We start from the raw sequence: 14,157 nt of genomic DNA, 5'->3' as shown, positions 1-14,157 counted from the left end.
ATCTTTAGGAGCTTGTTGGCAAGCTGGTAGTGGACTTGTAGTGTAACCAGTAAGATGATAAAGAACATTTATTAGCAGGAAAGGTTGCTCTTGTGGAAATCAGAGAGTAGGTCAAGAGAGATGGTAACAGGAGTAAGTCACTATTCACAGAAAAGTTGTTGTTGTTGTTGTTAGGTGGCGTTGTCTCCGACTCACAGCTACAGCAGAACGAAACACTGCCCAGTCTTGTGCCAGCCTCACAATCCTTGCTATGCCTGAGCCCACTGTTGCAGCCACTTTGTCCATCTTATTGAGGGTCTTCCCCTTCTTTGTTGACTCTTCACTCTACCAAGCATGACATCCTTCTCCAAGGAATGGTTCCTTCTGACAATATGACCAAAGTAGGTGAGATGAAGTCTGGCCATTTTCACTTCCAACAGGCATTCAAGCTGTACTTCTTCCAGGACAGATTTATTAGTCCTTTTACCAGACCACGGTACTCTTAGCATTGTTCTCCAATACCACAACTCAAAAGCATCAACTCTTCTTCAGTCATAGAACGGTTACAAGGATTAAAAATAGAAAAGAAGATGTCAGACAGAGCCAAGAGTGATCTCTAGTAATTGTAACAGATGTAGCTTTTAGAAACTGGTAAGAGACAAACAGGCTGAATACAAGGAATGAAGTGGGAATTTCCAGGGTGGCAATCAAAATGGAAGCATGGCATTTTGCTTAGTGTTGGATATTTCATCATCCTTTCTTTCACCCAACAAATACCTGCTGAATAAATCCTCAGGAAAGAAAATCACATTGAATGCATAAATTCCTTTATTGAAAACATTGGGTTAGCACTGCATTACATATAGTCAATATCCATAAATGAAGGTCACGCATTTCTGATTGAACAATACTGTTTTAAATAGAGAACACAGCATCTGGATATGCTCTCACAAGTATAGCTTCATGGACTAAACTAGGTAAGAGGGAGCTATATGCAAAATTATCATTTTGTTTGCTAATAGCAAGCACATGGTTGTAAATGGCATCAATGGTAAACATGATCATCAGAGACATTCCTGGTATTTCACACCAAAACATTACTTAAGGAGCAGATTAACCTTAAACCATCAGTATCTTGTTAATTGAGAGTTCTCAATAGGAGGTCATGGGTGAAAAGCACAAATAAGCTACAGATTTAAGATTTTATAGCATTCACTTAAAATTGCATGGACTATAAGTAGAGTCCAATAATTGCTGATTTGACAGGAGACCACTTAGCAATTTATTTGTTTGCTCCCTTTTATGAGCAGTCTAAAATGAGAGAATAATCTAAAGGAAATATTCTGCCAGCTTAAATCTAATATTCTAAGAACTTTTAAAAAAACTCATAGGAATGTAAATACTACTTATTAATTTTCCCTTCAAAGATTACTAGGGATACAATTTAGGACAGACTACCTCTCAGCTTTGGCTACAATCTGAAATTTTTTTCCATCAGCAGTCTTTGGCTTTCATTAAAGTTGGGTGATCAATAATATTGGTTAAGTTTTGACAAGGTTTTATTACTATTATTACTATTTTTAATAAAAGAATGTTTAGTTGTGTGAGAATGAGTTGATGTATAAAAATAAAAAAGTTTTCCTTTTTATTACAATTTGATATGCATGCATTTCTTTGCATTGCTTTTTCCTCACATAAAAGGATCTAGAAATGAAGACTGTTGGGTGCATTTAAAAATTTTCATTTGATTTAAAATTGTAGAAATGAAAACACTCACCTCTTTTTAAAACAGAAATCTGTGAATTAACATAAAAACTTGAGGAAAGTTATTCAAAGCATATCATGAACATAAAGTTAAGACACATGATTTTATAAAAGGCAAAACTATTTCTTCTCAAAAGCAGAGTTTGTTTTAAGTCTAGGTTCACAAAGGTATCCATTTTTATAAACATCAACTTATGGCTGTGAAAAATGGCTCTTTTTTCTTTATACACATGTAAGTATGTTCAGGGCAAATTACTAATATGTACCTTTTAAATGGCCTATACTAGTCAAATCCATGAACATGTATGATGAGTTTTTTAAAAATTCAGAATTATGCACTCAATACATGTAGGTTGCTTAAGACATATCACCCTAAACAATCAGGGCAAAAAAAAAAAAAAAAAATTCAATATAAAATTATATAAATCAAATGGATTTGTCACCAAAACATAGCACAAAATCTATACATGTATTTTAAGATTTGACACGGTAAAAGCAAAAATAAAACTGCCAACACATTTCAGTCAATATATCAGAAATAATAAATAAAATTTTTTTTAAAAATCATATATTTCCTTTAAGTACTGTACACTTTCAATTTTCTAAATGAGCCCTCTTCCACGGCAAACAACAGTATGCTGTACATTTTGGTAATGACAATTATGCTGATAAATACCCAAGGTATGTATATAATTCCACAGTATCTTTTTTGTTTGTTTGTTTTCACAGTTACCAAAAATAAAAGTTGCATTTAACTCATACATCTATAAACACTCTAATACCTCACTGGATGGATTTAAAGGAGGTGGGAGTACAATCGGAACTTCAAATTCCTTCCTTCAGTGTCTGCCCTCCACATATACCTTTCTGAATCTTTCTGCGATGTGATCGTGCTCAGAGGTGACAGCAGAAAGAAAGCATTATGATGGGATGAGGCAGCCTGGGCTGGAGCTTCGTCTTCCAGCCAGCATTAGGGAGGCTGATCGAATCCAGTCTTTTTATGTTATATCTTAAGGCATTCTCAGTTTCACTCAAATGTCCACACCTCTAGGTCCTGAACTATGAAGTCTTCTTTTTTAGAAAGAATATCATTATTGAAAGTGCTGCAGGAGTTGCTTCGTCCATGGTATAAATCAGAATCTAGCCATAAACCAAATCGTCCCCTAGGTTTAAAAAAAAAAGATGAAAACACTTCAATCTTTTGTGGCTCTTATGTGGCTGTGAAAAATGGCTCTTTCTTCCTCACACACATATATAAATACATTCAGGGTAAATAAACTAAAATGTGTCTTTCTAACAGCCTACACTAGTCAAATCAGTGACTCCCTTGCCCCATCTTTTTTCCTTTAATCTATAAATAGATAAAACTAAACTGCTTATAAAGCAAAAGATATATTCCTTTTATTTCATTTAGATGAACCATCTTTCCTACAAGACAAATGGTAGTAGTCCCTCGTTTAAATTCATAAATAAATAATTTTATCTTTGATTCTTAGTATCATGTGTTAGGCTACTGTCCTAGTTAATCTAAATATATGGACCAGTTAAAATCACCAGACGTCTAGGTTTTGGTTACTTTTGTCAAAATAGATCTACTCAGCTCAAGTGGTAAATTAAAAACATCATCAATAAAACCTTACCCTCCACCACCAAGTTCTAAAGAACTTATGTCTCCATTGATAAAGTATGAGTTTTCTCCACTCCACTTAAAGACCTTGGGATAGAAACACAAAACAGAGAAGAGGCATTTTAATCTGGAGAATTATCAAAAAGGGAACGCTAAGATAGAATCTGCCTATTCAAGGGAACCACTACTGCATTGGCTGAGGTGGCTCCTGACTACTGGTCCACAACATGACCGGATATCTGAAGGGGTTATGAAATAGGAGAGGCCTTTCAGGCACTCAGGCTCCAGACTGCCCGCTCCCTGGATCCCAGACTACATAGAAGAGGAGTTCCACAGGTAGGTGTGTGCTACAGTCAGGAAGTGCTGACCTAAGTTGGAGTATGGCTAAATATTCCAAGATGAGGTTACAGGACAGTTGCTGCTCCAGGCCACCCCTGAACCCCCAACATGCCCAACATGACATCAGGAGGTCGGATATTTCTCCACAGGTACCTTGAAATTGGGGCTAAAAGTGTAGAGAAAAGTTTCGCCTGTGCCATAGTAATGGTCACTGAACTTGAAAGGATGAGTTGCATATGCTCCAAAAACCTGTCAAAAGAAAAAGTACTGTTACTTACTTTCAAACTCAAATATTTCAAAGAAAGACTTTCTGATATATTTATGACACAATCCTGTTGAGATCTCATTATTCCTCTTTTAATAAGGATTACTGCTAAACTGGAGCTCTTAAATGGAAAAGGATCACCAACAAATAAGTAAACAAAATGTCTCCAGCTCAAATTGGAACCCAACTGGTCAGGATCCCCATTGCATGGAAGATCCATTAGATGAAGCTTAGACAACATGTTTGTCAAAAGTCAACAGCTTGTTCCAATTGTAAAGACTTCCAAACTCCACTATGGAGACAAATGTTCTTTAGTGCATACAGATAATGTACTGGGGACATTGAACAACAAGGAAATGTATCTTAAACACAGAAATAGGGGCTGAGGGGAACAATGGCACATCTCTCATGTGTTTTATACGATCAAGGCCAGACATTTTCCCATAGAAACTTTCTCCCCTTTTGATATGTAAAAATTAAAGCCTTATGCTTGTCAATAATTCTATCCTTAACATGACTGATCCAATATACCTTACTTTGAACTGTTTTTTTAAAATCCTTAATATTATGAGCTGTAAAATGGATTTATATATGTTTATATCAATCACTCTTCTAGTAGGAGGTGGGAAGGAGAGGCTAGTTACCCAAGAAACAGCATTTTATAAATATGAAGCATGTCTACTGCTTCAGCTTCCTATCATTTCAGATCATGATCAACACCTGGAGAGGGGCAGAGTGGGGTAAGTATATGTATTTTAGAAATATTCTTAGATGATTCTGATATAGCCACTATTCTAAATCTCACTTGAGAAACAAGTGTTTTAAATGGATGTTATCTGAAAAGTCTTAGGCTATTTCAAAATCATTGAAATTCAATTCTACCACTCATCTGTCAATTTGTTTTACTGTGGTGGCTTGTATACTCACAAACAGACAAATAAGCAACATCATGATATTGGAGACTACATTGAAGTTGTCAAAGATTTCATTTTACATGGATCTACAATCAATTCCCATGAAAGCAATAGTCAAGAAATCAGATGACACACCTCATTGGGCAAATCTGCTGCAAAGGACCTCTTTAAAGTGTTAAAAAGTAAAGATGTCACCTTGAGGACTAAGGGGTGCCTGACCTAAGCCATGATATTTTCAATTGCCTCACAAGCATGTGAAAGCTGGACAATGGAAAGGGAAGACAGAAGAATGTATTCGAGACATGTTTGATGTGTTCAAACTGTGGTGTTGGTGAAGAATATGGAATATATTATGGACTGCCAAAGAATGAAGAAATCTGTCTTGGGAGAAGTATATCCAGAATGTTCCTAAGAAGTGAGGATGCTGAGATTGTGTCTAATGCACTTTGGACATGTTGTCAGGAGGGACCAGTCTCTGGAGAAGGGCACCATGCTTGGTAAAGCAGATGGTCAGTGTGAAAGAGAAAGACTCTCAATGAGATGGATTGGCACAGTGGCTGCGACAATGGACTCAAACATAGCCATGATTGTGATGATTGTGCAAGCCCAGGTAGTATTTCATTCTGTTGTACATAGGGCCATTATGAGTTAGAACCAACTTGATGGCACCTGACAACAACAACAACAACAACATACTGGATTATTATCACCATGGGTGCTCTTCCCTACCAATTACACTCAGTTCTTGATTTCTTGAAATATTAAGTCTTAGGTAGAGTAGAAGTATAGAAACTCTTTTAACAATAGTACTTTCTGCTACCAAATATTTCTGTAGAGCTACTAAGAACAAACAAAAACATCAAAATCTTTTTCTCTTCTTTTAGTCATCCTCCTGTAAAAGAGCTAAAATTCAACTGAGATAGCTATCTTTCTTTAAAAGCCTGGTGCTAAAATATGACAAAGGCATATGGCCATACGAGGAGGAGAGTAGGCTCCTTTATGATCAATAAACAGGAAAAATCATCCTTGCTCTCTCATCCTCTGGATGATTCTAAATAATTACATTTTTTCTTAAATTATAATTTCTTAGCAATCAGGGCAATCTTTTTAACAACTGGGGACTGGAGAATCCCAAGGAATTATTATTAATTTTGTTAGGTCCACAGCATTATGATTATGTAAGAAAATGCTTATTTTCTTTTTAGAGATACATTCTGAAGCATGTAGGGTGAAATAATATGATGATTGGGATTTATTACAATACTTTAGGCAAAGGAGAAATAAAGACAGATAAAGCAAATATAGCAAAACCTTGCTAACTGTGGGATCTGGGTGATGCAGGATCATTTTACTCATCTGTCCACTTGTTGTTGTTGTTATTTGCCGTCGAGTCAGCCCCGACTCATAGCGACCCCTCCTTGGGTTCCCGAGGCAGTATCACTACGGAAGTAGGATTGCCCAACCTTCCTTCCGAGGAGTGGCTGGTGGGTTTGAACCGCCAGCCTTCTGGTTAGCAGTCAAGTGCCTTAGGCACTATGCTACCAGAGCTCCCATCTGTCCACTAGTGTGTAAATTTGAAGATCTTCATTAAAAAATGGTTTTCAACAACAGGAACAGGCCTCACCTGATTATCCATATCTTTGATGACCAATAGGACAGGACTATCTAGCGAAGCTGATTTCCTATAGAGAGTTTTCAAGCTGGTGCCGTGCTCTAACGTGCTGTAGACAAGTCTCCACGGATACCCCTGCACCCTTGCTGGAAGGCATCGGGCCAGCTGCAAATCCAAAGACGGAGATATAAATATGCCTTTCAACAACAAATCACTCATGAACTTGTGACACAAAGCAACTGCCTGTGGCTCAGACTTACTTACATGCTGTTCTTTACTTTGGCAAATATTTGTCACTATAACCAGGAAAGGGAAGGGAAAATCAGTGCTCTGGCAGTGTTCACCCTGGCAAGGATGCTGTCCATGGCATCCTTTCCTATTGCGAGATTAACAGTAGGATGCGATGCAACTCTGTATTTGAAGACACAGTTATCTATTTTGATAAACACATATGAACTAGACACAGCTCTTCCTTTTACACTTTAACCTGACTTTCACCAAAGAGTTCGCATGTTTCTTTTTTAAAATGTGATTTGCATGCAAGTTTACAGAGCAAATTCATTTTTCCATACAAGAGTTCATGCATATTTTGTTTCATGACACTGACTGCAATCCCCATAATGCAACAGCTCTCTTCCCACTTCCTGCCTATGGTTACCTTTTCCCTGTGTCCTTCTTTCCTATATATTCCTGCCCTTTGAGCTATCTCCCTGTGCAAATGCTACCTTTCAGATCTCCCATGGTTAATTGTTCTAAGGAGTATACCCACCTGGTATAAATGCTCACCTTATATGCCTGTCTATTGTTTGGCAGAAGCCATGGGAAGTTCACGTTTCTCCATTTGTTTTTTCTAAACCCTCATAGTCTCAGAGCTGCTAATAAGAAGTACAGCTTCTCACAGAAGTGAGAGCAAGACAACCTGAGTGTTTTTATGCCAGTAATTAGATGTAAGGAGTCTTGGTGACATAAGGGAAAAATACTCAGATGCTAACCAAAATACAAATGTATTTGCAATATTACCTACCCAGAAGCTCTGTAGAAGGAAGACCTGGCAATCTGCTCCTATAAAGATTACAGCTAAGAAAACTCTCTGCAGCATTTCCACTCTGTCACATGGGGTCATTATGAGTCGAAAATCAACATGACAGCACGAAACAACAGATAGATGTAGTCTATTCTAACTGTCACTGTATCTATTATCTACATGAAGATTTACCTTATGCTTACTTGCCACAAATATCAATGATGTGTACCTCTTCAAAATTATTAACAAAGGAGGTTAGAAAGTGCTAGATTCTTCAGAATGCTTAGAATCAATTTCATTAAGGAGCTCTGGTAGAATAGTGCCTAAGGCATTTGACTGCTAACCAGAAGGTTGGTGGTTCAAACCCACCAGCCACTCCACAGAAGGAAGACTGGGCAATCTACTTCCATAAAGATTTACCACCTTGGAAACCCAAAGGGGGTCGCTATGAGTTGGAATCAACTTGATGGCAGTGAGTTTGGTTTTATTATCACCATTAACCTCATCTCTTAAACTGCTTAGTCAAGTCTCTTGGCTTACTTGGGCCTGCATCAGCTTGTTTGTAAAATGACTGTTGAATAGGGCGATCCTTTAACCAGTGGCCATGGAGTTAATTCAGACTCACGGCAGCCCCCTGTGTGTTGGAATAGAACCAATTTTTCAGATGTACATCACCAGTCCTTTCTCTTGAGGCTCTCTGGGTGGACCTGAACCTCTTTTTTTCCACATCATTTTATTTATTTTGTTGTTGAAAACACACACAGCAGAAGCTCTAACTTCTATTAGTGTTGGGGCATGAGAATCACTTGCATCACATAGGGACTCCAATAATCCTTAAGGTCTCTAAAATTCCTGTTTCAAAGCTGACTTGGTGAGGAAAGTATAAGATTCCTTACTGAAGGTTCAAATACAAGCACATCGCATTTCAATTTTATAAAACTAGGGAGCTCTGGTGGCGTAGTACCTAAGGCATCTGACTGCTAACCAGAAGGCTGGTGGTTCAAACCCATGAGCTGTTCCTTAGAAGGAAGACTGGGCAATCTACTTCCATAGAGATACTGCCTCAGAAACCCAAGGAAGGGTCGCAATGAGTTTAATCGACTCAATGGCAGTTAGTTTGGTTTTTTGGGGGGTTATCATAAAATTAGAGTAACAGATTTTCAGAAAATATAAAATATAGAAAAAGGAAAATTCTTCATAGTGGCAGATATTTTTCATAAAGCAAGTAAAGTTTATTGGCTATATGTCATTTATTGAGCCTTATAAACTAAAGCTATAGGAATGCTGCAATAATCCCTGGGATAAATTTGGATCATTCCTAACCACACTGTAGTTGTCGTAGAACTAGGATAAAGCAGCTGCCATTGAGTCAGCTCTGACTCCTGGAGACCCCCCGGGTCTGGGTGGACTTGTGCGCCACAAGGGCTTAATAGCTGATTTTCTTGGAAGGAGGTTTCCAGGCTTTTCTTCTAAAGTGCCTCTGGGTGGACTCCAACCTCCCAACTTTTAGTTACTGACGGAATGTGTTAACTATTTGCATTTGCCAGGGACTCTAGGACTATAGTGTTGTTGTTATTGTTGTTATGTGCCATTGAGTCGGACCAGACTCATAGCAACCCCTCCCTTGGGTTTCTGAGGCGGTATCACTATGGAGGTAGATTTCCCAGTCTTAAAAAAGAAAAAAAACAAAAATCCTGTAAGACAAGAAATGATTCTTTCATTGGGTTTGTTGGTAGAGGGATGCTAGTCTCTGATCGACAGTCCTTGCATTCCTGAGAAGGTAGCAGGAATGCTACTTACTGTTCAAGTCACAATAGGGAAAAAAAAAAAAAAAAAGCATAGCAGGGAGCAAGAAAGGGGACACAGGTGTTGGTTAAGCCCGAGCATTACCCCTTTCTAGGCTGGCTCATTCTTCACCCAGAGGGAGAAGAGCTAATGTGGTCAGGGGTGAGAAGTACATCTTAAAGCCTAGAAGACCCCTTCCCGAGGCGTCGGAGGAAGCCCACCTGCTCGACGTGCATGTTCTCCAGGAGTGCACTGTGGGGCTGTAGGACGGGCAGCACCTCCTCCTCGTCGTCATCATAGTAGCTGCATGTGCTCTTCCTGCGCTTTGCCTCCTCAACAGTGATGATCTGAAAGAGAGTACATAACCGATCAGGAAAAAGGACGTGTTTGTTTTTCCTCAGACTGCTGAAAGCTACCTCAGGTACACAATTACCTATAAAATGTGCGAGCTTCAGCTCTACTACACAAAACTGAAATGGCACTTTGAGGAAATAGCTAATTTTTCAACTTCAGAACAAATGCAGAATTTAACAGTACAGCTGAGGCACTTGACATATAAATTAGTCACAAGTTTTTCATTTTGCTATCACTGCTACTTGCTCAGTTGCTCAGTGAGAATTATGTATAACTCTATAATCAACTTGCTGTGTGCCATCAAGTCCAGCCAACGTGCCTTTGAAATGTTCTAAGTTATTTATTGTCCTTTAGCCTGCATCTAAATTAGAATTGTAAAGGGACTAATTAGAGCTCATTCAGTGGGTTAAGTCTTCTAGAAACAGGGAGTTAGGGCATATAAGGATAGTTTCTAAGTCAAAGTTCCTGATTTTTTTTTTCTGTCAAAGCTATGAACATAGCAACTAACACTGATAGAAACAATGAATGGCAACAAAGAGGCCATTAACAACACTACAAAGAGGCATAAGGCTTAATTCTAAAGTCCAACTAAGTTATGATTCTTCATGTATGGCTGAAATGATCAAAGTATTTTTTCTTTCTAAGCTGAGAAATATTATAGGATACACATTACTCGGTAACTATGCTTATGAACTACCAAAGACCATTTCACCTAAAAAATCATTCTGTGACCCGTCTAAAGTCTGTATAAATTACTGAATTAGTTTGAAATTGAGGGATTAGGCAACTCATTCACCAAAATTTCTTGGAACTAGTATTAATGCAGTTAATGTAATACTTAAGTTATATCTAGCGAAAGCTGTCAGGTAATAAACTGTTCAATTTCTAAAATGCACAGCGACAGTATATGTGCCATCATCTGAGCCAAATTTACAGGTAAGAAGATTAGCTTATCAATCTTACTATCTCCTCAAGGAGTATTTAGATAAAGAAAACACGATCAAAGAATCACAAATCCAGCACTTTAAATGCAGTAAGAAAGACACCATCCTTTTGGAGAACTTGACATTTACCATAGGACAAAATGAGGCTATAAAATAACTGGGGGAAAAAAAAAATCAAACAGGAATTTCTGACTCTAACGAAAGGGGCAACCACACCATATTGTGGTTGCTATTAGCAGTTGTTAGTGGGCCCCTGAACCACTCACATCTCCAGAAGGAGTAAGATACCTGCTCTGGCTGAAATGTCAGCACAATTCTAAGTAGAAGGTAATTCAAAACCTATTAGAGAGCAGATCACTAAGGATTCACCAGCTCCTGATTATCTCTCAGGGACCTACCCTCATACCTTCACAAAAGGCTCCTGGTCAGGCCTGGCACAATAGAGAATCTGAATGTCCACAGGCAATCTTCGAACTCTCATCGTGACCGGTGCCCTCCACACGCGCTTTAACAAGGAACTGGCTTTCTCTCTGCCTCCACACCAAAGATAACTCGTGGCCACACTGAACTACAACTGTTTCTGCAGTATCTAGTTTCCTGCATGATTAAGTTTCTGTTTCCCTTAGGAGAGGGTTCAACGTTTCTACAGGAACACACCCAAATTAGGATTTAGAGCAAACACACACTTCCTGCCTGGCATAGCTGTAGGAGTGTAAAATGACACTTTCACCTTTGATACGGTGGTTTCCTTACAGCACAACAAAAAACAAAACCCCATTGTATGTGTGTGTCCTTTTCTTTTTCTTCTTAAACTTTTCTTCCTAATTGTCTTCACGCCCCCCTAGCTTTTTAGCTCAGCTTTTCAGAGTTTGTTTTCAGCACCTTCTCTGAGACTACATGTTATGTATATTCCTGACTTTTGAACCTCAAAGGATGAAAAGTATAAAAGGTCCAAACTGTAGGCGCGAAAAGGAGACTTGAAGCAGGTACGTTCATTACCTTAGAACAATGTACATTACATTACTTAGAACAATGGCATTTCACTTTAATATCAAGTCATTTTCATTTGATATGAAGAATTAAAAGAATGGGAGAACATTTGGTTTATGTGAGTCAAGGGTAGATGTTGCTTTAGTTGGAAAGCAGCTTTATAAAACAGCTGGCAAAGTAATGATCACTTTTTTACATTTAAGAAAATTAGTCTTAATGACTGATGAGTCCTCCTCTACTCTCCAGGTCAGATGTCAAGGGACTGGAAAGAAATGTAGATCCTCATCGGATCAATTTTCAGTGACTTCTCTGTGTCTTTTCCAGATCTGTAATGGCCTTCTGGTCTTGGGGGCTGCTTTGGGTTCAGAGTGCAGCTGCATAGCTCATCCCAGGGCTCAACTATAAAGGACTCTGGCAGACCTTTAGTGACCAATCAAGGTCTGTCAGAACTCTACCTCAGTGCAAGAGCCTGCATACCATCTGGGACAGAACCACCTAGATTTGTGCCAGCAAGACAGCACTTTCTTCAGTACCTGGCACTCTGTGACAGCTAACATTTATGCAGAGCTTCCTATGCTGTGGTGTCAAGTGTTCTGCCAGACATGGGGACACAAAGCAGTCCAAAGCCCCAGTAAGGGGGGTGGGGCTGAAGAGGAGACAGCAGAGAGAGACATTTATAAACAAATGAATGTCATTCCTTGTGATACAAATGCTAAATGCCAGAGTGCAAGCTCAAAGGAGATGGCCTACTACTGAGTTCTGAGAGGCTCATTCACTGAGGAGGTGGTACTTCAGTTTGAGAGCAAGAGTGAGGTGTGTGTGTGTGTGGGGGTGGGAGGTGAGTGTTTCCAGTGGAGGGCACAGCAGGAACACAGAGATGTGACACAACTTGCTGGTTTCAGGGAGGAGCTTCTAGGTTCACTGGAGAAGAGACAGCAAGGGAAGTAGACATGAGAGAGGCTGATGAGGCTGGGGAGAGAGCAGGAGCCAAGGTGATGAAGAAATTTGATGCCATGAATGGGCTTAGAATTTATATTTATAGGCCAGTGTTTCTAAAACCTGGCTGTTTTTTCAAAATCATCTGGAAGCTGTTTTCTTTGTTTTTAATTGTGATTTGGGTGAAGATTTATAGAGCAAATTCACTTTCCATACAGCAGTTCACATACACTTTGTCTCATGACATTGATTACAATTTACCCCAATGCAACAGCTCCCCTCCCCTCCCACTTCCTCCTTCCCCCTTACCTGTGTCCATCCCTCCATGCACTCCTACCCCAGCTGTCTCCCTGTGCATAAATAGCCCTTCTTTCTCCCATGATTGTTCTCTCCAAGGAGTGTATCTACCTCAGGTAAATGTTTAACTCATATGTTTGTCTTTTGTTTGGCTGGACACCACAGGTATGGGTTCAATTCCAGACCTGAAGGGCAGCTAGGGGCCATAGTCTCAGTGGTTCCACCAGGCTCTGTCAGACCAGCAAACCTGGTCTCCCCCCTTTTTTTTTCCAAATGATTTTGAGTTTTGTTTCACATTGTTCTCCCTCTCTATCCATGATCTCCTACATAGATCCCCCTCCCAGTGGTTGACAGTGGTAGCTGGGCATCATCTCGTTCTTCTGGTCTCACAGTTGTATAGGCTGCGGATCACATGGTGTACCAGTCACTAGGACTAATTGTTTCCATGAATCTTTGGTTTTCTTCATTCTTCTTTGCTCTAGATGAGGATAGACCCATCGTTGCATCTAGATGACTGCTTGCAAGCTCGCCAAAGTAGGAGACATGGAATGATGTTTGGTGTAGCATGTTATGCCAATTGAGCTTGATGTCCCCTGTGATTATGGTCCTGAGCCCACAGGTCAACTACTCACTCTCTCTAGGTAGCTGGCTGTGACCAAGAAGTAACTACAAACTTGTCCCTTGTCAGCTTGACTATAAACCTGGGAATTCGTACAGAACATACAAATACACTTTTAGTACTATTGTTTGCCAACCCTGTACATGGTCTTGGATACATTCCCTGCTGCATGGATATACTTAATAGTTCAGCCTGTCCACTCATCTATCCACCCATATACCCGTATTTGCCTTCACTGCCAACACAGTACTGTATGTGCAAAAGGATTCATCTTTGTTGTCTGCACCTTCCATGTAGCTCTGTATGTCTTTCTCTTCCTCAATGCCACCATGTTGATCACTCACATTTGGTACATTGCCCTTCTCTTCACCCAAATCAATACCAGTCTCTACCTATCTAACAGTGTTACCTTCAACCCCTGGTAACCAACAAAGAAAATGTCCTTCCATAGATAAGCCTTGCCTTGACTTTTACAATAATGGACTAATACAATATTTGTCCTTCTGTGATTGACTTATTTCACTCAGCATAATGTGCTCCAAGTTCATCCACATTACACAGTGTTTTGCAGATTCTACGTCATTCTTTAGGGTTGCATAGTATTCCACCATGTGTATGTACCATAGTTTGGTTATCCACTCCTCAGTTGATAGACACCTAGGTTGTTTCCATCTTTTGGCTATTGTAAATAGTGCTGCAATGAACATG

At 39.4% G+C, this 14,157-nt stretch overlaps 1 protein-coding gene across 1 annotated transcript in view; it reads right to left on the bottom strand.

The window, feature by feature from the left end:
- Window positions 1–2,770: 2,770 nt before the first annotated feature.
- NCOA7 (nuclear receptor coactivator 7) overlaps window positions 2,771–14,157 on the bottom strand; it is a 129,068-nt gene continuing 117,681 nt past the window's right edge. The window contains exons 11-15 of the mRNA XM_007946605.2: window positions 9,531–9,656; window positions 6,513–6,665; window positions 3,863–3,958; window positions 3,384–3,457; window positions 2,771–2,906 (exon numbers count right to left, since the gene is read on the bottom strand). Of these exons, the coding sequence (XP_007944796.2) occupies window positions 2,771–2,906; window positions 3,384–3,457; window positions 3,863–3,958; window positions 6,513–6,665; window positions 9,531–9,656 (585 nt within the window). The remainder of the gene's footprint in view (window positions 2,907–3,383; window positions 3,458–3,862; window positions 3,959–6,512; window positions 6,666–9,530; window positions 9,657–14,157) is intronic.

Source organism: Orycteropus afer, unplaced genomic scaffold (genome assembly GCF_000298275.1).
Source record: "Orycteropus afer afer isolate SDZICR_OR568_19922 unplaced genomic scaffold, OryAfe1.0 scaffold00167, whole genome shotgun sequence".
Classification (NCBI taxonomy): Eukaryota; Metazoa; Chordata; class Mammalia; order Tubulidentata; family Orycteropodidae; genus Orycteropus; species Orycteropus afer.
Note: the sequence above shows the minus strand (reverse complement) of the source record. Positions and strands in the feature narration are given on the sequence as shown.